This window comes from Melanerpes formicivorus, unplaced genomic scaffold, assembly GCF_026170545.1.
Source record: "Melanerpes formicivorus ecotype bairdi unplaced genomic scaffold, bMelFor1.0.p_v2 SCAF_2, whole genome shotgun sequence".
NCBI classification, from domain to species: Eukaryota; Metazoa; Chordata; class Aves; order Piciformes; family Picidae; genus Melanerpes; species Melanerpes formicivorus.
The window spans coordinates 32,806,385-32,823,135 of NW_027142354.1; the positions used below are offsets into that span (position 1 = coordinate 32,806,385).

The 16,751-nt window shown below is 41.7% G+C and overlaps 1 protein-coding gene across 3 annotated transcripts in view; it reads right to left on the bottom strand.

Moving 5' to 3' along the window:
• AKT3 (AKT serine/threonine kinase 3) overlaps nucleotides 1–16,751 on the bottom strand; it is a 154,146-nt gene that overhangs the window by 123,882 nt on the left and 13,513 nt on the right. For all 3 annotated transcript variants that reach the window (XM_068155504.1, XM_068155495.1, XM_068155515.1), the window contains exon 2: nucleotides 14,849–15,009. In XM_068155504.1, coding sequence (XP_068011605.1) covers nucleotides 14,849–14,894 — 46 coding nt within the window. In that variant the 5' untranslated portion in view covers nucleotides 14,895–15,009. The remainder of the gene's footprint in view (nucleotides 1–14,848; nucleotides 15,010–16,751) is intronic.

A 16,751-nucleotide genomic window follows, 5' to 3' on the forward strand; every position in this document is an offset into this window, starting at 1 on the left:
TTCTTCCCACTTTGTCAGTCACATTCTACACTTGCCAGGCCCACCATCTGCATAGAATTATGCCAACAATAATAGTATTTATCAGTGACTCTTTCCAACAAGATCAGAGAGTAACTGTACCCAAAGAAAAGGTGTAGTGTAACTAATGATGGACCTCTATACCAGGAATAACCAACAGCAGTTACAGCATGAACCAAAAGGAAAATCTCTGTAAAACATTCCAATTCTTCTATTTTTATCATTTCAAACCAGGAACAGATTCTTGAACTACAGTAAAAGCGGAAACCATCACTGCATGTTTCTTCTTTCAGAAATGAAAGTATTCTTTAGCACAGCATGAGCCTAAAAGGCTATTTTGTTGGAGACCATACAGCAGACTCCAAGAAAGTTCTCCTGATCTTTACCACTCTTAGTACCTGGTCCATATCCCAGGCTCCACAGCAGTTCACACCATGCCATAGTTAAAAAGGCACATCAATGCAGTTAACACTAAAAATAAAAATAATAAAATCCACCTCTTTTCTCTCAATGAGAATTTAAGCAAAATGCAATCTTTACATGCTTTTTTGAGTCTTATCTTTATGATTTTAAACCTCTGTAATGCTTTATGTACACCAAAAGCCTTTGCATTTAAGATGGTGTATTTTAAAACATCTTCTTCTTCCTATATGGTATGTTCTAAGTAGTATTTAATAATGTATGCTTCATGCATTGTTTAAATTGTAATAGGTCCAATTTCTTTGTAGAGAATAATTGTTAACATTGACTCTGAGGAAAGATTAAAACATTAATGACATGATTCATTTCTTGCTTTAGGTATTAAAAAAATAAAATACACACACTCTAAGTAAAGAAACAAACAGATTTTCAAGGAGCTCCAAAGAGGATATTTGGAACATTTTAAAATATGTTGGTTGGTAAAAGACACCCCTCTTATAAACTGTGCATCTCATCAGTGTAAAACTTTCCAATACACTCCAGCTGCAATATATTGACATTAACAATCCACCAAAACTCTGGATGGCTTTTAGGGAATAGAGTGGATTCCAAAAAAGGAAAGACTATTAATGTGCTAAAGCTCTAAATTAAGATCATGTTTACTACAAAAATACAAATTCCTATTGTGAGGCAATTTACCAGTGACAGTTATTTCACTGAATATAAATATCTGCAGTTCTTTATCCAGCAAAACTCAACCTTACTGCAGAGATACTTTACTTTTGCGAGGAAGTCACACATACTATAGATATCCAGTCAGTGATGCTTTTGCATTCATGTTGCCTCTCAGTAAAGAGCTTCTATCTCCCTCTTATTTCACCCAACTCAAGTAGCAACGTGACACCTCTTTTACAGGATAATTAGTTACTAGAAGCCAACACAAATTCAAATTTTATGTTAAGTAAGAATAAGTTTAATTATTGAAGTATGTTCCTCACAAACACTTGAAATACACATTAACAGTATAGATTTTTTGAATGTGGCCTTGTTTGAGTGGGTCTCGCTTTATTACCAAAGGTAATATTTATTATTGTTTACCTATCAACAGTAGATTATTTGAGCCCTCACTACCAATAGACTCAAGATTTGTAGTATTATCTATAAATGACTACACTGATACGTGAGAAGCTGGCACAAAAGCCTCCTCACTTAGTATAAACCATCACTTAGACTTTGATGTAAGTATGTATTACCCAGCTATTATATACCACAAATTATGCACTACAACCATAACTGTTTCCCTCTCTTTGTATACTAAATAGTATCTACAGCTATGTTCTTGAAGAGTAAACAAGAACACAAAGTGGTAGAAAGTATCCCTAAAAAATAGCTGTGTGTGTTTGGGGGGGTGTAGAGAGTTTTGTTGTTGGCTGTGGGAGAAGAGAAGGTGGGGTGGGTCTGGCTTTTTTAGCATTATGTCATGGCAAATAGGAAAATACAAGGTAAACAATTGTGCCTTGAAAATACACATTCATTCACCATGAAATTTATCCATTTGGTCTGGTATCAGTGTGGTTGCCCACACTGCTTGCATGTAACAGCAATTCCCTGTCTCCTTTGGAGCAAGGATAGTTTGATGAACTGAAGGAAAAGTTCATCAGCTCTACATAAGCTTCTTTGTGCCAACAACATAAAATCCTGTGCACATTGTATAAATTAAATGTGGAAGATCTTGGCTGTGATTGAAAACCATACAAAGAGAACCCAAATACAAACGTTTATAACAAAAAGTCATTTCAAATGTTCATTATGCAAGTCAAAATCATAAAGAGCTTGGCAGTGGCGGCAGTTGGGTGTCCTCTGTGCTCTCCTCCCTGCCCCCTCCTCCCCATGGCAGGCAGCCCCAGGCCTGTCTGGAGCCATGGAATGGGGAAACGCTGCAGGCCTGTGGAAAAGAGACTTACCCCTTCCCACACGTCCTGGTGGCCTTTAGCAAAATGGTAACATCCTCAGAGGTTAGGGCATGGGAAATCCGGACCCAAAATGTGCCCACTATGTCACGGAAGGTGATCGTGCCACTCTGCTCCTCTCTGGTAAGAGAACACATGGAGCACTGTGTCCAGCTCGAGAGTCCTCAGCACAAAAAGGTCATGTGTGCACCAGGGGACTGTAACCCCTCTGCTGTGAGGACAGGCTGATGGAGTTGGGGTTATTAAGCCTGGAGAAATAGAAAGCTCCATGGAGGCCTTGGTGATCCTGCTCTGGCAGAGGGGATGGATTAGGTGATCTTTCAAGGTCCCTTCCAACTCCTGTTCTGCGATTCTGTGAAACCCAGAAGTAGGCGTGTAAAGAATGAATAGACTTGGGTGGGTGCATGCTTTTTTGGCTGAAAAACTGGCTAAAAGGCCAGGCCTAAAGAGTTGTAGCAAATGGAGTTAAATCCAGTTGGCAGACAGTTACAAGTGGTGTTCTCCATCATTCACTACTGGAGCCAGTTCTGTTTAACATCTTTATCAATGATTGAGATGAGGGGATCAAGTGCACCTTCACAGTATGTTTGTAGATGACACCAAATTGGGTGGACGCATCGATCTACTGGAAGACAGGAGGGCTCTGCAGAGAGATCTGGACAGGCTGAGGCAAACAGTATGAGATTCAACAAGGTCACATGTAGAGTGCTGCAATTAGGCCACAGCAACCCCATACAACATTTCAGGCTTGCAGAAAGTGGCTGGAGAGCTGCCTGGTAGAAAAATATCCGGGTGTGCTAATTGACCTCACCATCCTCTGAAAGTACCTCAAAGGAGGTTAAAGCAAGGTGGGGATTGGTTTCTTCTCACATGCAACAAGTGACAGGACAAGAGGAACTGGCCTCACGTTTTGCCAGTAGAAGTTCAGGCTGGATATTAGGAAAAATTTCTTCACAGAAAGGGTCATCAAGCATTGAAACAGGCTGCCCTGGCAGGTGGTGGAGTCACTATCCCTCGAGGTATTTAAAAGAGGCATGAATGTGGTTCTTAGGGATATGGCTTAGTGGTAGTGGTTGAGTAGCAGTGATGGGATTGCAAGCTGTGGGGTGAGTGGTTGGACTCAATGATCTCAGAGGCCTCTTCCAACCTCAAAAGTTCTACAATTCTATTAATTTCAGCCAAAATCTATTTTTATAGCAATTCTACCAAATTAGCAGCAACTCTACAGAAATCCTACTGAAGAATCTACAGAAAACTCAAGAAACTTAAGTTATCAAGTTACGTGAAATTTCACTGATTGTCCACCAACACAGGATGCATATTCTGAACTCTGAGAATCATAATTTTAATCTTGAGTAATATCCAGAAGCAAACAACTCACTAGCCTCAGAAGGATATCTTGCTTCTAAAGTTTTGGGTGTTTGTTGTGGTTTTTGTTTTTTTCCTAGAATACTCTTTTAAAATAGCTTTCAAACTCTAAACCCAAGAGAATTACAAACCTACTGTATCATCTGGATTAAGGAACCATTTAATGTTTCAATCCAAGTCACTATTCTGTTAAAAATTAGTTAAAACCTGTAAATACAGAGGGATAGCAACTAGGTAACCTCCTGACGGCATTTTTTGATTCAATCATGTTTAGAACTAGCAGAGAGGATAAATCAATGGCCCTTTTCTAAGTATGAACTTCAAAGAAAAGCATCTTGAATTACAGAATCACAGAAACATTCAGGTTGGAAAAGACCCTTGGGATCACCAAGTCCAACCGATAACCCTACTCTACAAGGTTCACCCCTAAACCATACTCCCAAGCACCACATCCAAACAACCTTTAAACAGGTTGGTGACTCAACCACCTCCCTGGGCAGCACATTCCAACACCTGACCACTCTTTCTGTGAAAAAAAAATTTCCTAATGTCCAGTCTAAACCTACCCAGTCACAGCTTCAGGCCATTCCCTCTTGTTCTATCACTAATTACCTGTGAGAAGAGACCAGCACCAGCGTTCCACAACGTCCTTTCAGGTACCTGCAGGGAGCAATGAGGCACCCCCTCAGCCTCTTCTTTTTCAAACTAAACAGCCCCAGCTCCTTCAGTTGCTCTTTATAAGATTTATTCTCCAGGCCCTTCACCAGCTTCATTGCCCTCCTCTGCACTCATTCCAGTACCTCCACATCTCTCTCGTACTAAGGCGCCCCAAACTGGACACAATACTTGAGGTGTAGCCTCACCGGAGCTGAGTACAGAGGACAATCACCTCCCTATTCCCACTGGACACAGCATTTCTAATCCAAGCCAGGATGCCATTGGCTTTCTGGGCCACCTGGGCACACTGCTTGATCATATTCAGCTGCTTGTCAATTAGAACCCCCCAAGTCCCTTTCTGCCATGCAGCTGTCCAGACCCACTGGTGGAAAGACTGACACGGTCAGACTGACAAGTGTATAGCTTCCCAGATCCTCCTTTCTTCCTGTTACATTTACTACCCTCCAGTCCATTGGGACCTCCTCAGTTAGCCAGGACTTCATGTAAATAATGGAAAGTGGCTTGGCAAGCACATCTGCCAACTCCCTCAGCACCCTTGGGTGTAGCCCATCTGGCCCCATAGGCTTGTGTGCATCTAAGTTGCATAGCAGATCACTGACCACTTCCTCATTTATTGTGATGACCTCATTCTGATTCCCCTCCCTAACTCCTAGTTCATGATGCTGGGTGTCCAGGGAACTGCTGGTTCCAGCAGCAGGTAACAGTCTGATGGCCACACGAGACTGGGGAGTCTCTCAGAAATGTCCCTAACTGCGAAGAGCTGCTCTCCTGGATGGAGCCCTTAGACCTGTGCCAGAGTTTGTCACCCCATTCCACTCCCTACACTCACCATGAATCGGGCAACAGTAAGACTGCCCTTTGCCTGAAATGGCAGGTGTTCAGCTCCAAAAACTCCTTCAAGGACACACAATACAAAGGTTACATGTGGCAAAGAGGATTTTATTTTTGTTTTCCTTAACCTGATTCAGATTTGATGCCTGGGCTCAAGTGGTGCCTTGGAGGTGCAAGAGCAGCAGCAAGAGCTGAGCCAAAAGGGCCCAGAGAAGCCCTGACAGAGACCTGTGCTCAATGCTACAGAGGACAGGAAGCAGCTTCCAGAGAACCCAAGAAGCTTCCCTGTCCTAGCAGCATATAAAGCTTCCTGCCCCTGGATGTGGGGGACAAGTGGCCATCTCCATGGTGCATGAGGAACAGCAGCAGCAGCAAGAACCAAGCCAAAAGGGCCCAAAGGAGTGCTGACCCATAGGCATTTACCAGCCCACTTAGGGGGAAAAAAGCTTTCCTCCAGTTCTGGGCCCCCCAGTTTAGGAAAGATGTTGAGTTGCTGCAACATGTCCAGAGAAGAGCAACAAAACTGGTGAGGGGTTTGGAGCACAAGCCCTATGAGGAGAGGCTGAGGGAGATGGGGTTGCTTAGCCTGGAGAAGAGGAGGCTCAGGGGAGACCTTATTGCTGTCTACAACTACCTAAAGGGATGTTGTAGCCAGGTGGGGGCTGGTCTCTTCTCCCAGGCAACCAGCAACAGAACAAGAGGACACAGTCTCAAGCTGCACCAGGGCAGGTTTAAGCTGGATGTTAGGAAGAAATTCTTCACAGAAAGAGTGATTGGCCATTGGTATGGGCTGCCCAGGGAGGTGGTGGAGTCGTCATCACTGGAAGTGTTTAGGAAGAGAGTAGGTGGGGCATTTAGTGCCATGGTTTAGTGGATTAGATGGTGTTGGGTGACAGATTGGACTTGACCTTGAAGGTCTTTTCCAACCTGGTTAATTCTATTCTATTCTCCCCAGCTGCAGGGCATGAGAGGCCAACTTCATGGTGCATGAGCAACAGGCAGTAGCTGAGCCAAAAGGGACCAGAGGAGCCTTGACAAGTGGTGATGCTCAGTGCTGCAGAGGAAGACAAAACAACCCCTGGGACCAGTGCCAATCTGCCCCAGGAGAAAAAATTCCTTCCTAACCCCATCAATAGCTATTGGCTATTCCCTGAGCATGTGAGAAAGACCTGCTTTCTCCTCCCACAGGCTAATCATGCCTCCCATAAGATGCCCAAGCCTTATTCTCCCTCAACCTGGAGCCATCTCAAGGCATTCTGAGAGTGGTCAAATGCCACTGGCCTGGGGGCAGGAATCCTTTCCTGTGCCTGGCTGGTCACCAATGGGTGCTGCAAAGCACTGGATACCCTGGCAACCTCTCTACATCCCATTTCTTACAGCTACTGGCACCAGAAGGGATGCTCTGCAGTGCCCCTCAAAGCTGAAAAATCCTGATTCCCTTAGGCACCTCCAGAAACTGGTGGTTTTTCTCATCTTCAGCAGCCTAGTCTAGCTTCTGGTCTTCCTCCCTCAGCCCTCACCAATTACTTCCACTGGCTCCTCAAAGGCCTCCTCTGAGATGTCTCGGGGCTGCTCCCAGGCCAATGTCTGGCAGCAGATAGAGGAGGATTCTCCCTGTTCATAGAATCATAGAATCAATAAGGTTGGAAAAGACCTCAGAGATCATGAAGTCCAACCTGTCACCCAACACCTCATGACTAACTAAACCACGGCTTCAAGTGCCACATCCAATCCCCTCTTGAACACCTCCAGGGATGGGGACTCCACCACCTCTCCAGGCAGCACATTCCAACAGCAAATTACTCTTTCTGAGAAGAACTTTCTCCTCACCTCGAGCCTAAACTTCCCCTGACATAGCTTCAGACTGTGTCCTCTTGTTTTGGTGCTGGTTGCCTGGGAGAAGAGACCAACCCCCACCTGTCTACAATCTCCTTTCAGGTAGTTGTAGAGAGCAGTAAGGTCTCCCCTGAGCCTCCTCTTCTCCAGGCTAAACAATCCCAGTTCCCTCAGTGTCTCCTCATAGGACTTGTTGCCCTTCTCTGGACACGTTCAAGTGTCTCAATGTCCTTCTTAAATTGAGGGGCCCAGAACTGGACACAGGACTCAAGGTGTGGCCTAAGCAGTGCTGAGTACAGGGGCACAATGACTTCCCTGCTCCTGCTGACTACACTATTTCTGATGCAGGCCAGGATGTCATTGGCCTTCTTGGCCACCTGGGCACACTGCTGGCTCATGTTCAGCCATCAACCACTCCTCTCAGGTCCCTTTCTGCCTGGATGCTCTCCAGTCACTCCAACCCCAACCTGTAGCACTGCATGGGGTTGTTGTGGCCAAAGTGCAGCACCCAGAACTTGGACTTCACAGTATCACAGTATAACTTAGGTTGGAAAGGACCTCTAGGATCATTGAGTCCAACCTATCAACACAGACCCCATGACTAGACCATGGCACCAAGTGCACTTGTTGAATGTGATCAAGCTGGACTCTGCCCATTTGTCCAGCTGGTCAAGGTCCCTCTGCAGAGCCCTTCTCCCCTCTAACAGATCAACACCTGCTCCCAACTTGGTGTTGTCTGAAAACTTACTAATGGTGGACTCAATCCTTTCATCCAGATCACTGATAAAGATATTGAATAGGATGGGGCCCAGCACTGATGCCTGGGGGTCACCACTAGTGTCTGGCTGCCAGCTGGATGTGGCACCATTCACCACCACTCTCTGGTCTCAGCCCTCCAGCCAGTTCCTAACCCAGCACAGAGTGCTGCTGTCCAAGCCACAGGCTGACAGCTTGGCCAGCAGTTTGCTGTGGGGGGTGGCGTCAAAGGCCTTGCTGAAGTCTAGGCAGACTATATCCACAGCCTTCCCCACATCCACCAGGCGGTCACCTGACCATAGGAGATTATCAGGTTGGTCAGGCAGGACCTGCCCTTCCTAAATCCATGTTGGCTAGGCTTGAGTCCCTGAGTCAGTCCCTCATGTAGCCCAGAGACCACACCTATTAGCTGGCCCCTGTCTGCAGCAGAGCTTAATGACCATGGAGCCACCGTGGGTCTGCCCACTCCTCTAATCTGGAGAGTCACAACTGCAGAAACAGTGATTTTTCCATTTGTAGACATTAAAATAGCATCAGCCAAATGTCATGGGACCTGACAGGACTCATCCCAAAGTACTGAAGAAGATGGGCAGATGTTACAGCAGGACTTTTCTTGGTCACTTTCCAAAGGTCTTGGGACAGGCTGATGGAGCTGGGGTTGTTCAGCCTGGAGAAGAGGAGGCTCTGAGGAGACCTGATTGCAGCCTTCCAGTACATGAAGGGGGCCTACGGGAAGGCTGGGGAAACTGTTTACAAGGGCATGCAGTGACAGGACAAGGGGCAACGGCTTCAAACTAGAGAAGAGCTGATTTAGATTGGATGTAAGGACAGGTTCTTTACTATGAGAGTGGTGGAACACTGGAACAGGTTGCCCAGGGAGGTGCTTGAGGCCCCTTCCCTAGAGATATTCAAGGTGAGGCTTGACAAAGCCCTGGGCAACCTCATCTAGTTGAGGCTGTCCCTGCTGACTGCAGGGAGGTTTGACTAGATGATCTTTGGAGGTCCCTTCTAGCCTGGACCATTCTATGAGCTTTAAAAAAAAAAATGTTTTTAAATCCTAGTTTAGATATATGAATGTATTAACATTTATGTCATTTTGTCTCTCTTTGGTCCCCACCGAGATGCCTCTTTTGGCTTATCTATGTTATTGGAACTTTGTAATTCATATTCTCTATTAATCAGAATTTATTATAATAAGTAAGGCTTATTTATTTTCTAGTGGTTCATCAATGAAGCCTTTAAACTACTATTTGTTATGAAAATTAGAAAAAAATAGTTTTAATTTCCTCTAGTTTGTGCTGCAGATGTTCAAGAAAGTCTTTCTTAGAGGTGTGTTAAACTACTTAAATAATTCCGACAATCTGCAAACAAGGTTTCTGACAGGTTGTGAATAACACTCAATGAGTCCCATAAACTCCAAGATTAATTTTTCAGTCAAGGCATTCCTGCCCCCACCCTAAAGAAAAAAAAAATCTAAACTGAAAAAACTCACCCCAAAATACCACATGAACTCAATCTGCAAAGTGTATTTCCAAAATTAATGTCTGTTTAGTTTTGGCTCAACTGTAAAACCCAATGTCCATTAAATGACTTAGATCTTTTCCTGGATTTGGTGGGGGGAGGATGGGAGGGAAGAACATTTGTACTTTAAACAACAATTGTATTCCTATTTGGAACAATAGATTTATTCCATTACACTATTTATTCTGCTTAATAGTAGATACAACGACAGTATTTTCCACAGAGTTATTTCCTAAAATCCCATGATACCTGGCATCATGTTCTGAACTGCAAACATGAAAACAGACCAGCAGTTGAGCGAATCTCATCATAGCAAATCAAACACATCTTATTCTATAAACTCTGTGAGTTCTAAAGTACTAACACTACATTCATGTAATCAAATTCTGGATGTCAAGAAGTTATGAGAGGCTGTATTAAAAAAAAGAATGAAAAATGGTATTAAGAGTATTTCAGTGAGACAATGCTTACAGGACAATCTCATTACAGAAAAGCTTCATTACATCTGTTTTCTACCACCATCTCATGTCAAACATCAGTTATCATGGTTGAGCCACAACAATTTTATACTTCCATTCCCCTTCTCTAAAACTGGTACACTAGTACTTCTGTATTTCAGGTAAGCATTTCGAGATAAAACAAGGACTTAAAACACTGTGACATTATATTAAAATCACCTCATAAGCAAGTAATATACATTATCTATTCAATGTAATTTGGTTAAGAAATATATCATGTAAGCCATGTGAATATTGCCATGACAAACAGCACTAACATAATACACTTGAACACAGAAGCCCAGAGGTGTAGCAATTGAAGTATAACAGAAGTGCTGACTTAAACTGACAACATTTTGCTTTGCCTTTAAATAACAATTTACCTAATGTGTATTGCATTAACAAGATGGCTATATTGTTCTCATATTAAAATAATAAATAAATAAATAAACAAACAACAACTTAAACTTTCAATTAAAAGAAGTTAGTTGACATACAAACTTTTAAACTGGGTCCTTTAAAAAGTTATCATCAATTTTTCCTTTGTCCCAAATGATCTTTTTAATAACATGGTAACAAAGACTCTTAAATTTTTTCATATGTTTAAACTAATTGAAATCCTGTGCACAGGTTATATATAAAGAAACTAGGTTGCAATTAAGCATAGTTATTAATGATTCTTAAATCTAATTGTTTTGACTATTATAGACCACAGACAAGGTCAATTCTACAACTCAGGTAACTTTATCATTAAAGAAAAAAGTGTCACCTGAATTATATGCATAAAACCTACTTTTGCAGCCACATAGCTCTAATCATCTTCATCAAAACTTATACATTAAAACCACATCTCCCCTCCATACAACATTAAATTTTAGTAATTAGAGTAAAAACACATTCAGTAAAATTAAAAATACTCTTACAATATTTTTTTTAAAAAACACTCTGTGAAACATCCTTGTAACCATATCCAAAATGTAGAATTCCTTCCAGCAATTACTGCAGAGTCCTCACACAAAATGCATAAATGTCAAACAGACGTTTTAACTTCTGTGTATCAGCAGCAATGTTTGGACCACTGTATTTCAGATTTTTAATGAATACTCCCCTTTCACCTGTATGCATTAGAATAAAAAATGGTGGTGATCTAAAAAGGAAACTCATAAATGAGGACAATACATCTCTGTCCTCATCTAGCTGCAGGAATAACTAAAGAGCAGAAAGAAGAAATAAAAATTGCTCTCCTTTCTGAGACAAAAAACACTGTTTTGTGAACTGCAAGAATAACTTTGCAGCAGCACAGGAAAAAAAGGTCGTGAGATGCTTGGTTCTTATCACTAGACCCAAGACAGTAAGTCACAACCATAAGACTGTCCATAGAAAATACATTCCCACTTCTGTCTTGCCTGAGCAGAGAGACTGCACTGTGAGTGCTCCACTGGCTCTTTGTACATATTCTGATGACACACAGGGTACATCTACATTAGTACTTCAGATAAGAAGAGCACCTTCCTATAACTCTAGTCAATGCACTTTCATCTGTTGCATGAAGCAGTATCAAAGTGCACAAAACTAGTTGCTTTCAGGTTTAACCAAGAACTGCAAGATATTCTCCAGGAGCATTATCACTGCCAAGGGGGCACGGGAACAGAGAGAAGCCAGGCCAAAATAACACCCACTTCCCTTAGCAAATGTATTAGGTCACAATTATTTCATTCTCTGAATCTGCTCTCACTGGACTGCAAAACTTGCTCAGGTAGGTCCAGCCATCATGCTCCAAGGTCTCATTTCACCAGTGAGATGGGACCTGACTGCACCTGAAGTTCAAGCAGCTTATCAGGCTTTGCTTCCTCTCAGGTTTTGTGTCTTCTGTTGTTCAAAGTTCTCACCTCCAGCCCATCTTGGCCCATTTGACCATTCATATGTACCAACTTAATCTTCCTCAGTACCATCTATTTCCATTGCATTGAAACTTCTGAAGACTACTCAAAGCTCGAGTATGATCACCCATAATCAAATTCTGGCATTTCCGAACTTTGACTGCTGCCTGATTTTAGAACAGTAATACTTTAATAGGTTCAGCGTTTAAGCACACAGAGGAAAAAACAGAGCATCAAAACCAACTGTGCAGCACCACATGAACTCCTCAGTGCTCAACATCAGGGTCAAAAGCTTACAAAAACATACAGCCCTCAGCCCTCTATTGCTAGCATGGATACAGCACTAGGGAAGATAAAGCAAATATTTTCTCAGTGCAGTTCACAGCTATAAGGAACTGTAACACTGTGCCCTAATAGACCCTGTCTTCCCCAGCCTCTCTCTGAGTCTCAGATGAGAGATCCCCAACTCAACTTTTAGTCCTCCTCTCTCATTGCTACAGTCAGTTCACTTAATCTGCATTTGTAATGGCCTATCTTATTAGCCAGATCCTCAAAAGAGCTCTTCATCCCAATGCTTGCAAGTCACCCTCATACTCCTTAATGGCTGTGAATCACAAAGATAGGTTTGCTTTTTGTCCTTTTCCTTGTATCATAAACCTTCCTAACTGCTCCAGGGAAAAATTTTAGAAGGTCCTGGACTATAACCATGTGACCAAGTAATTTAGCATAATGGAAGCAGATCAGTTAACTAAGGTAGCTGGTGCACTGGCCTCTCTCTTTTCCAGCATGTAGGTTGTACAACTCTTATTTCAAGTTAAATTCAGTCCGGAGCCTCAGATTAAACAATGCACCACAGGTTGTTCAGGGTTGTCCAAAGGACTGATCACTGGGGCTGGAGTTCACTTGTTGTCTGCCTGGAAAAGAGATCCTGTGCTCAGTTTCCTCCAGGAGGAACTCGGTTTGTACCTACCAAAACCACCCTGTGAATGAAGCCAATGAGCGTCAAGTGAGGGTGATCATAGAATTCACTTTAAAACCGTAATAGCATGACAGCTTGCAGAAGTAGGACAGTTTTACTCAATTCCATGAAGCTTCTTGGTACAGAGAATATTTAGCTGCCAAAATAAGGGGCTACTGAGCATATTCCAACTTCAGGAGTTTAGATTGAAGTTAGGTACTTTTTCTTGGCAGCCACAAGAAAAATGCCAACAACTTCAATTTTCTTGCTCCAGAGCAAAGTCATGGTAGAGATTACAATTACAAGAAATGTATAACCGTTGAATTAGATGCTTACCAATGCTTGATATTAGAGAACACTGCGCTTTTCCTTTGGTTTTCAGAAACAACAATACCAACAACCAGAATAAGTAAGACACAGAAAACTAATGACATTATTAGATCTAATTAAAAAAAAAATAATCCTACTTAAACCTAGTTACCTACATCAAGAAAGAAAAAAAAACATTGACTCAAAATTAATAAGGGGAAATGTATGCCTTTACTTAGAAAAAAAAATAATTACTAATAAAAATTACTAAAAACTGTCAAGTCAGCAGGCTTTTCTTCAATTATAGACAGCAAAAAAAAAAACATAAGGAAGAAAACCTTTATTTTACATTTCAGGATTTCAAATACTCAAAACGACACTGAACTTCACTGTACATTGTCCTCTTCTGGACTCTAGTGATTAAAATATGAATATCCAGTGCTCACAGAGTTGGTATCAGGGTGTGATAAGCAGGTGTGTGTGATATTCCATGAAGGAACTGATGTCAAATAAAAGAAAACTATTTGGAATGTGCTAATCATTTTCTAATACATTTAAAAGACATTTACATCAAATAATCAAAAAAAGGAAATCAGATACCCAAACTCAGTAAACAACAGGATGGAAAGGAAAAATAATTTTACATTTTAAATAGTTCCTGTCATGTAAAATTCGATTTGCTATATATTCTGAAATTGGAAGTGTGCCTTAAACTTCACATAGATTAGCCCATTTGCATCTAAAATACCATAATGCATCTTGAAACTCAATTTATGCAGGAATAATAACAGATTAATGAACTTTTTCTCTCATTCTCTTGGCTTCTTTGACATTAATGTCAATCTACAATAACAAAGCTAATAATGATCTTTGTCTTCACACACTGCTCTTGAAACAAAGCATTTCTTTGTAAATTAAGGGGTAATTTTGTTCCCACTATTCCAGTCTAAATCTTTCTGGGCTAGAATGACAGAAGATCATGGCATAAATCACCCTATAATCCAGATACCTTCTCTCTGCAAGAGAGATGATACTCTTTTGGAAATAATCATGTGCCCAACTGCAACCCCAAAACAGAGGGCAGCATGAAGCATGGAAGATTTCATTCAAAGTTCATCACATGATACAATACCAATATTTCCAGAAGTTTCCCATTCAAAGCCTCACATACAGCAGCCTTCCCAACTTTGTACATCACACGGTGATACATCATAAAGAGACATCTCAAGAATTTACAGGAATTCAAATGTAAGAGAAAATAATACTTTAGACTGGGTTGTAATTAAGAACACACTCTTTAATCACATGACTTCCAGGTCTGTAAAGTAATTAGGTGTGTGCCAAGCTTTACGCAAGTATTATGTTGGTTTTATGGGAACTACTTGCATTTGTAAAATAAGCTGAGCCACAGCGAGTGATTCTGGAATCCTGGAATTTTCACACACAGTAGCACATTCGCAACAGCTTCCAAGGCAACCTTCTACAGTGCATCTCCATCACTACCTCTTCCAGGTGCCACAAGAAGCTACTCATTCTGATACATGGGTGACAGCAGCTGCAACTGCAAGGTTAAGTGGGAATTAACAAGTCAAACTCCACTGACAGTTACCCCTACAAACAGGGGCAGTGATGAAGGTTAAATATTAACAAGACCAAAGCCTTAATGGCCATTAATTCTATATGGTCAGATTAGCTTGCCACAGAGCAGAAAATAAATCAAGAATGCTCATATGTGTAACCGTGTGATGCCACTGTACACATAGTAAGATACATCAGAGGAACCTTCCATTAAAAGGTAGAACTTACCCCTCTTCTGAACCCAGCCTTCCTTCACAATGGTAACATCGCTCATGATGGCTCCACTCTGAACTTCCAACTCAAAAGAGTATTTCTTTGAGTTATCAGCTTGTCCGTTTGGCTTCTCTTCTGCAGCTCTTCCCAATTTCTACTGATGAGTCAGCCTGGAACTAAATATTAGAGAACGATTTTAAATCTTTTCTGTTTTACTCATGACAGCCAAGAAAGGAGGTCTTGATTGATGTCCTCCACTGAATAAGCTCATGTTAAAAATCTGGGTTTTTTCTAATTAGCCATGTAACAGAATCACATTTCTAGTCTTACAGTACATTTTCCCTGATCATTGTAATACTTAACGGGAGCAGAAGAGAATGTGTTAAAATTTAAAGCCACAAGGCACTTTTCTAAAATGCCCACAATAGAATCCTCTCAGAATGCCCAGCAGGATGTGAAACAAAAGGGTGCTGGTACTGCTTCACAGATCCAACTCTGAAACCACTGAAGCATTAACCATTCTCACACTTATTTGAACCGGTGAAATGGACAAATGGTTCCTCTATTATGGCTCCATCCATCATATCAAGCATGCAAGAAAATGTAAGGAAATGTTCATTCTTCCCACTTCCACTATAATTTCATTATAGTCAATACAAATCAACTTACAGAAGTCTTTTAAAAACAGCATCTTCTTCAAGTACATAAACAGAGATACAACTTCTTAGGAGTACAAATTAATCCCAAAAGCCAATGTTTATCTTACAAACAGGAGGAATGCACAGTCCCTCAAGGCTTTAAGCCAGGCAGTGATGAGAGTGTTCCTTTCCCTACAAAGCTAGTTTGCAGGTGACTGAAGGAAAGTTAGCTCTGAAACAGGACAGACCACTGCCAAAAGCCACAGCCTCTCTTGTGATCACCTCACATCACTCCCAGAGTACCTAAGGGCTGTGAAGAAGACAAAAAAAAAGTCACTACAGTCAAGCAAGATCAGAAACCAGAGTGCAGGAGTGGCCTCCTTCTGCCAGCAGACTGCCTTTCCCCTCCATCCTTCAAAATAAAGAGAAGCATTCAAATAATACTCAGAGAAAAGGGTGGGAACCCAAAAAAAGGGATTTCTCTGATGGTGGAGGAACACCTGTCTACAGCTGTGTGTCTACACACAGAAGCACACAGGTACATAGCATTAGCATGGAACAGGAACCTGCACACTGGTTTAGTGATACCAAATGCAGCCCATACCAAATGCATCCATTTAGTGGCTTGACCAACAAGTGTAAACGTATGACAGAAACAAGTATGACTGTGCTAAAATCACTCTGTGCAATGAATGAATGGAGAAAGGACTGGGAAGCAGATGGATTTAATCCAACCAAGTACAGGCTAAAAACTGAACCACTGCACACATGCAGATTATTTCTTGTTTATCACTGGAAAAACGTGAATTTGCATGACAGCAGCTAGACGGAAGGCTACTTCTTTATGGATGGTGTGCAAAGTAAAATTGATACAAGCACTATTTTCAAGTGCTATGCCACAAAAAGTAGAGTGCAACCTGATCTTACATAAACACTGAAGTGTGTCTGTTTCAGTTTTACTTTCATGGAGCTTCTGTTTTGTTTGGGGTTTTTTTCAAAAACACAGAGTATTTCAGCTGCACAAAAGTAAAACCCACAATGTTAAATTCATTAACATTTCAATGTTTAAGTAATACTGAATGTAGTACCTGTGAGACATCTCCAGGGCAGTGGCAAATATGATAGCAAGTCCTACATGGGTGATGCACAGCGCAGCCTTTTGACTGGCACCACAGCCTGTTGTGTCTGAAAGGACACCAGACACCTGTGTTTATGCAACTTCACCTTGCCTTAAGACTTAAATATCATTCAAGCTTTCATTTGGAGTTAAAAGAAAATGT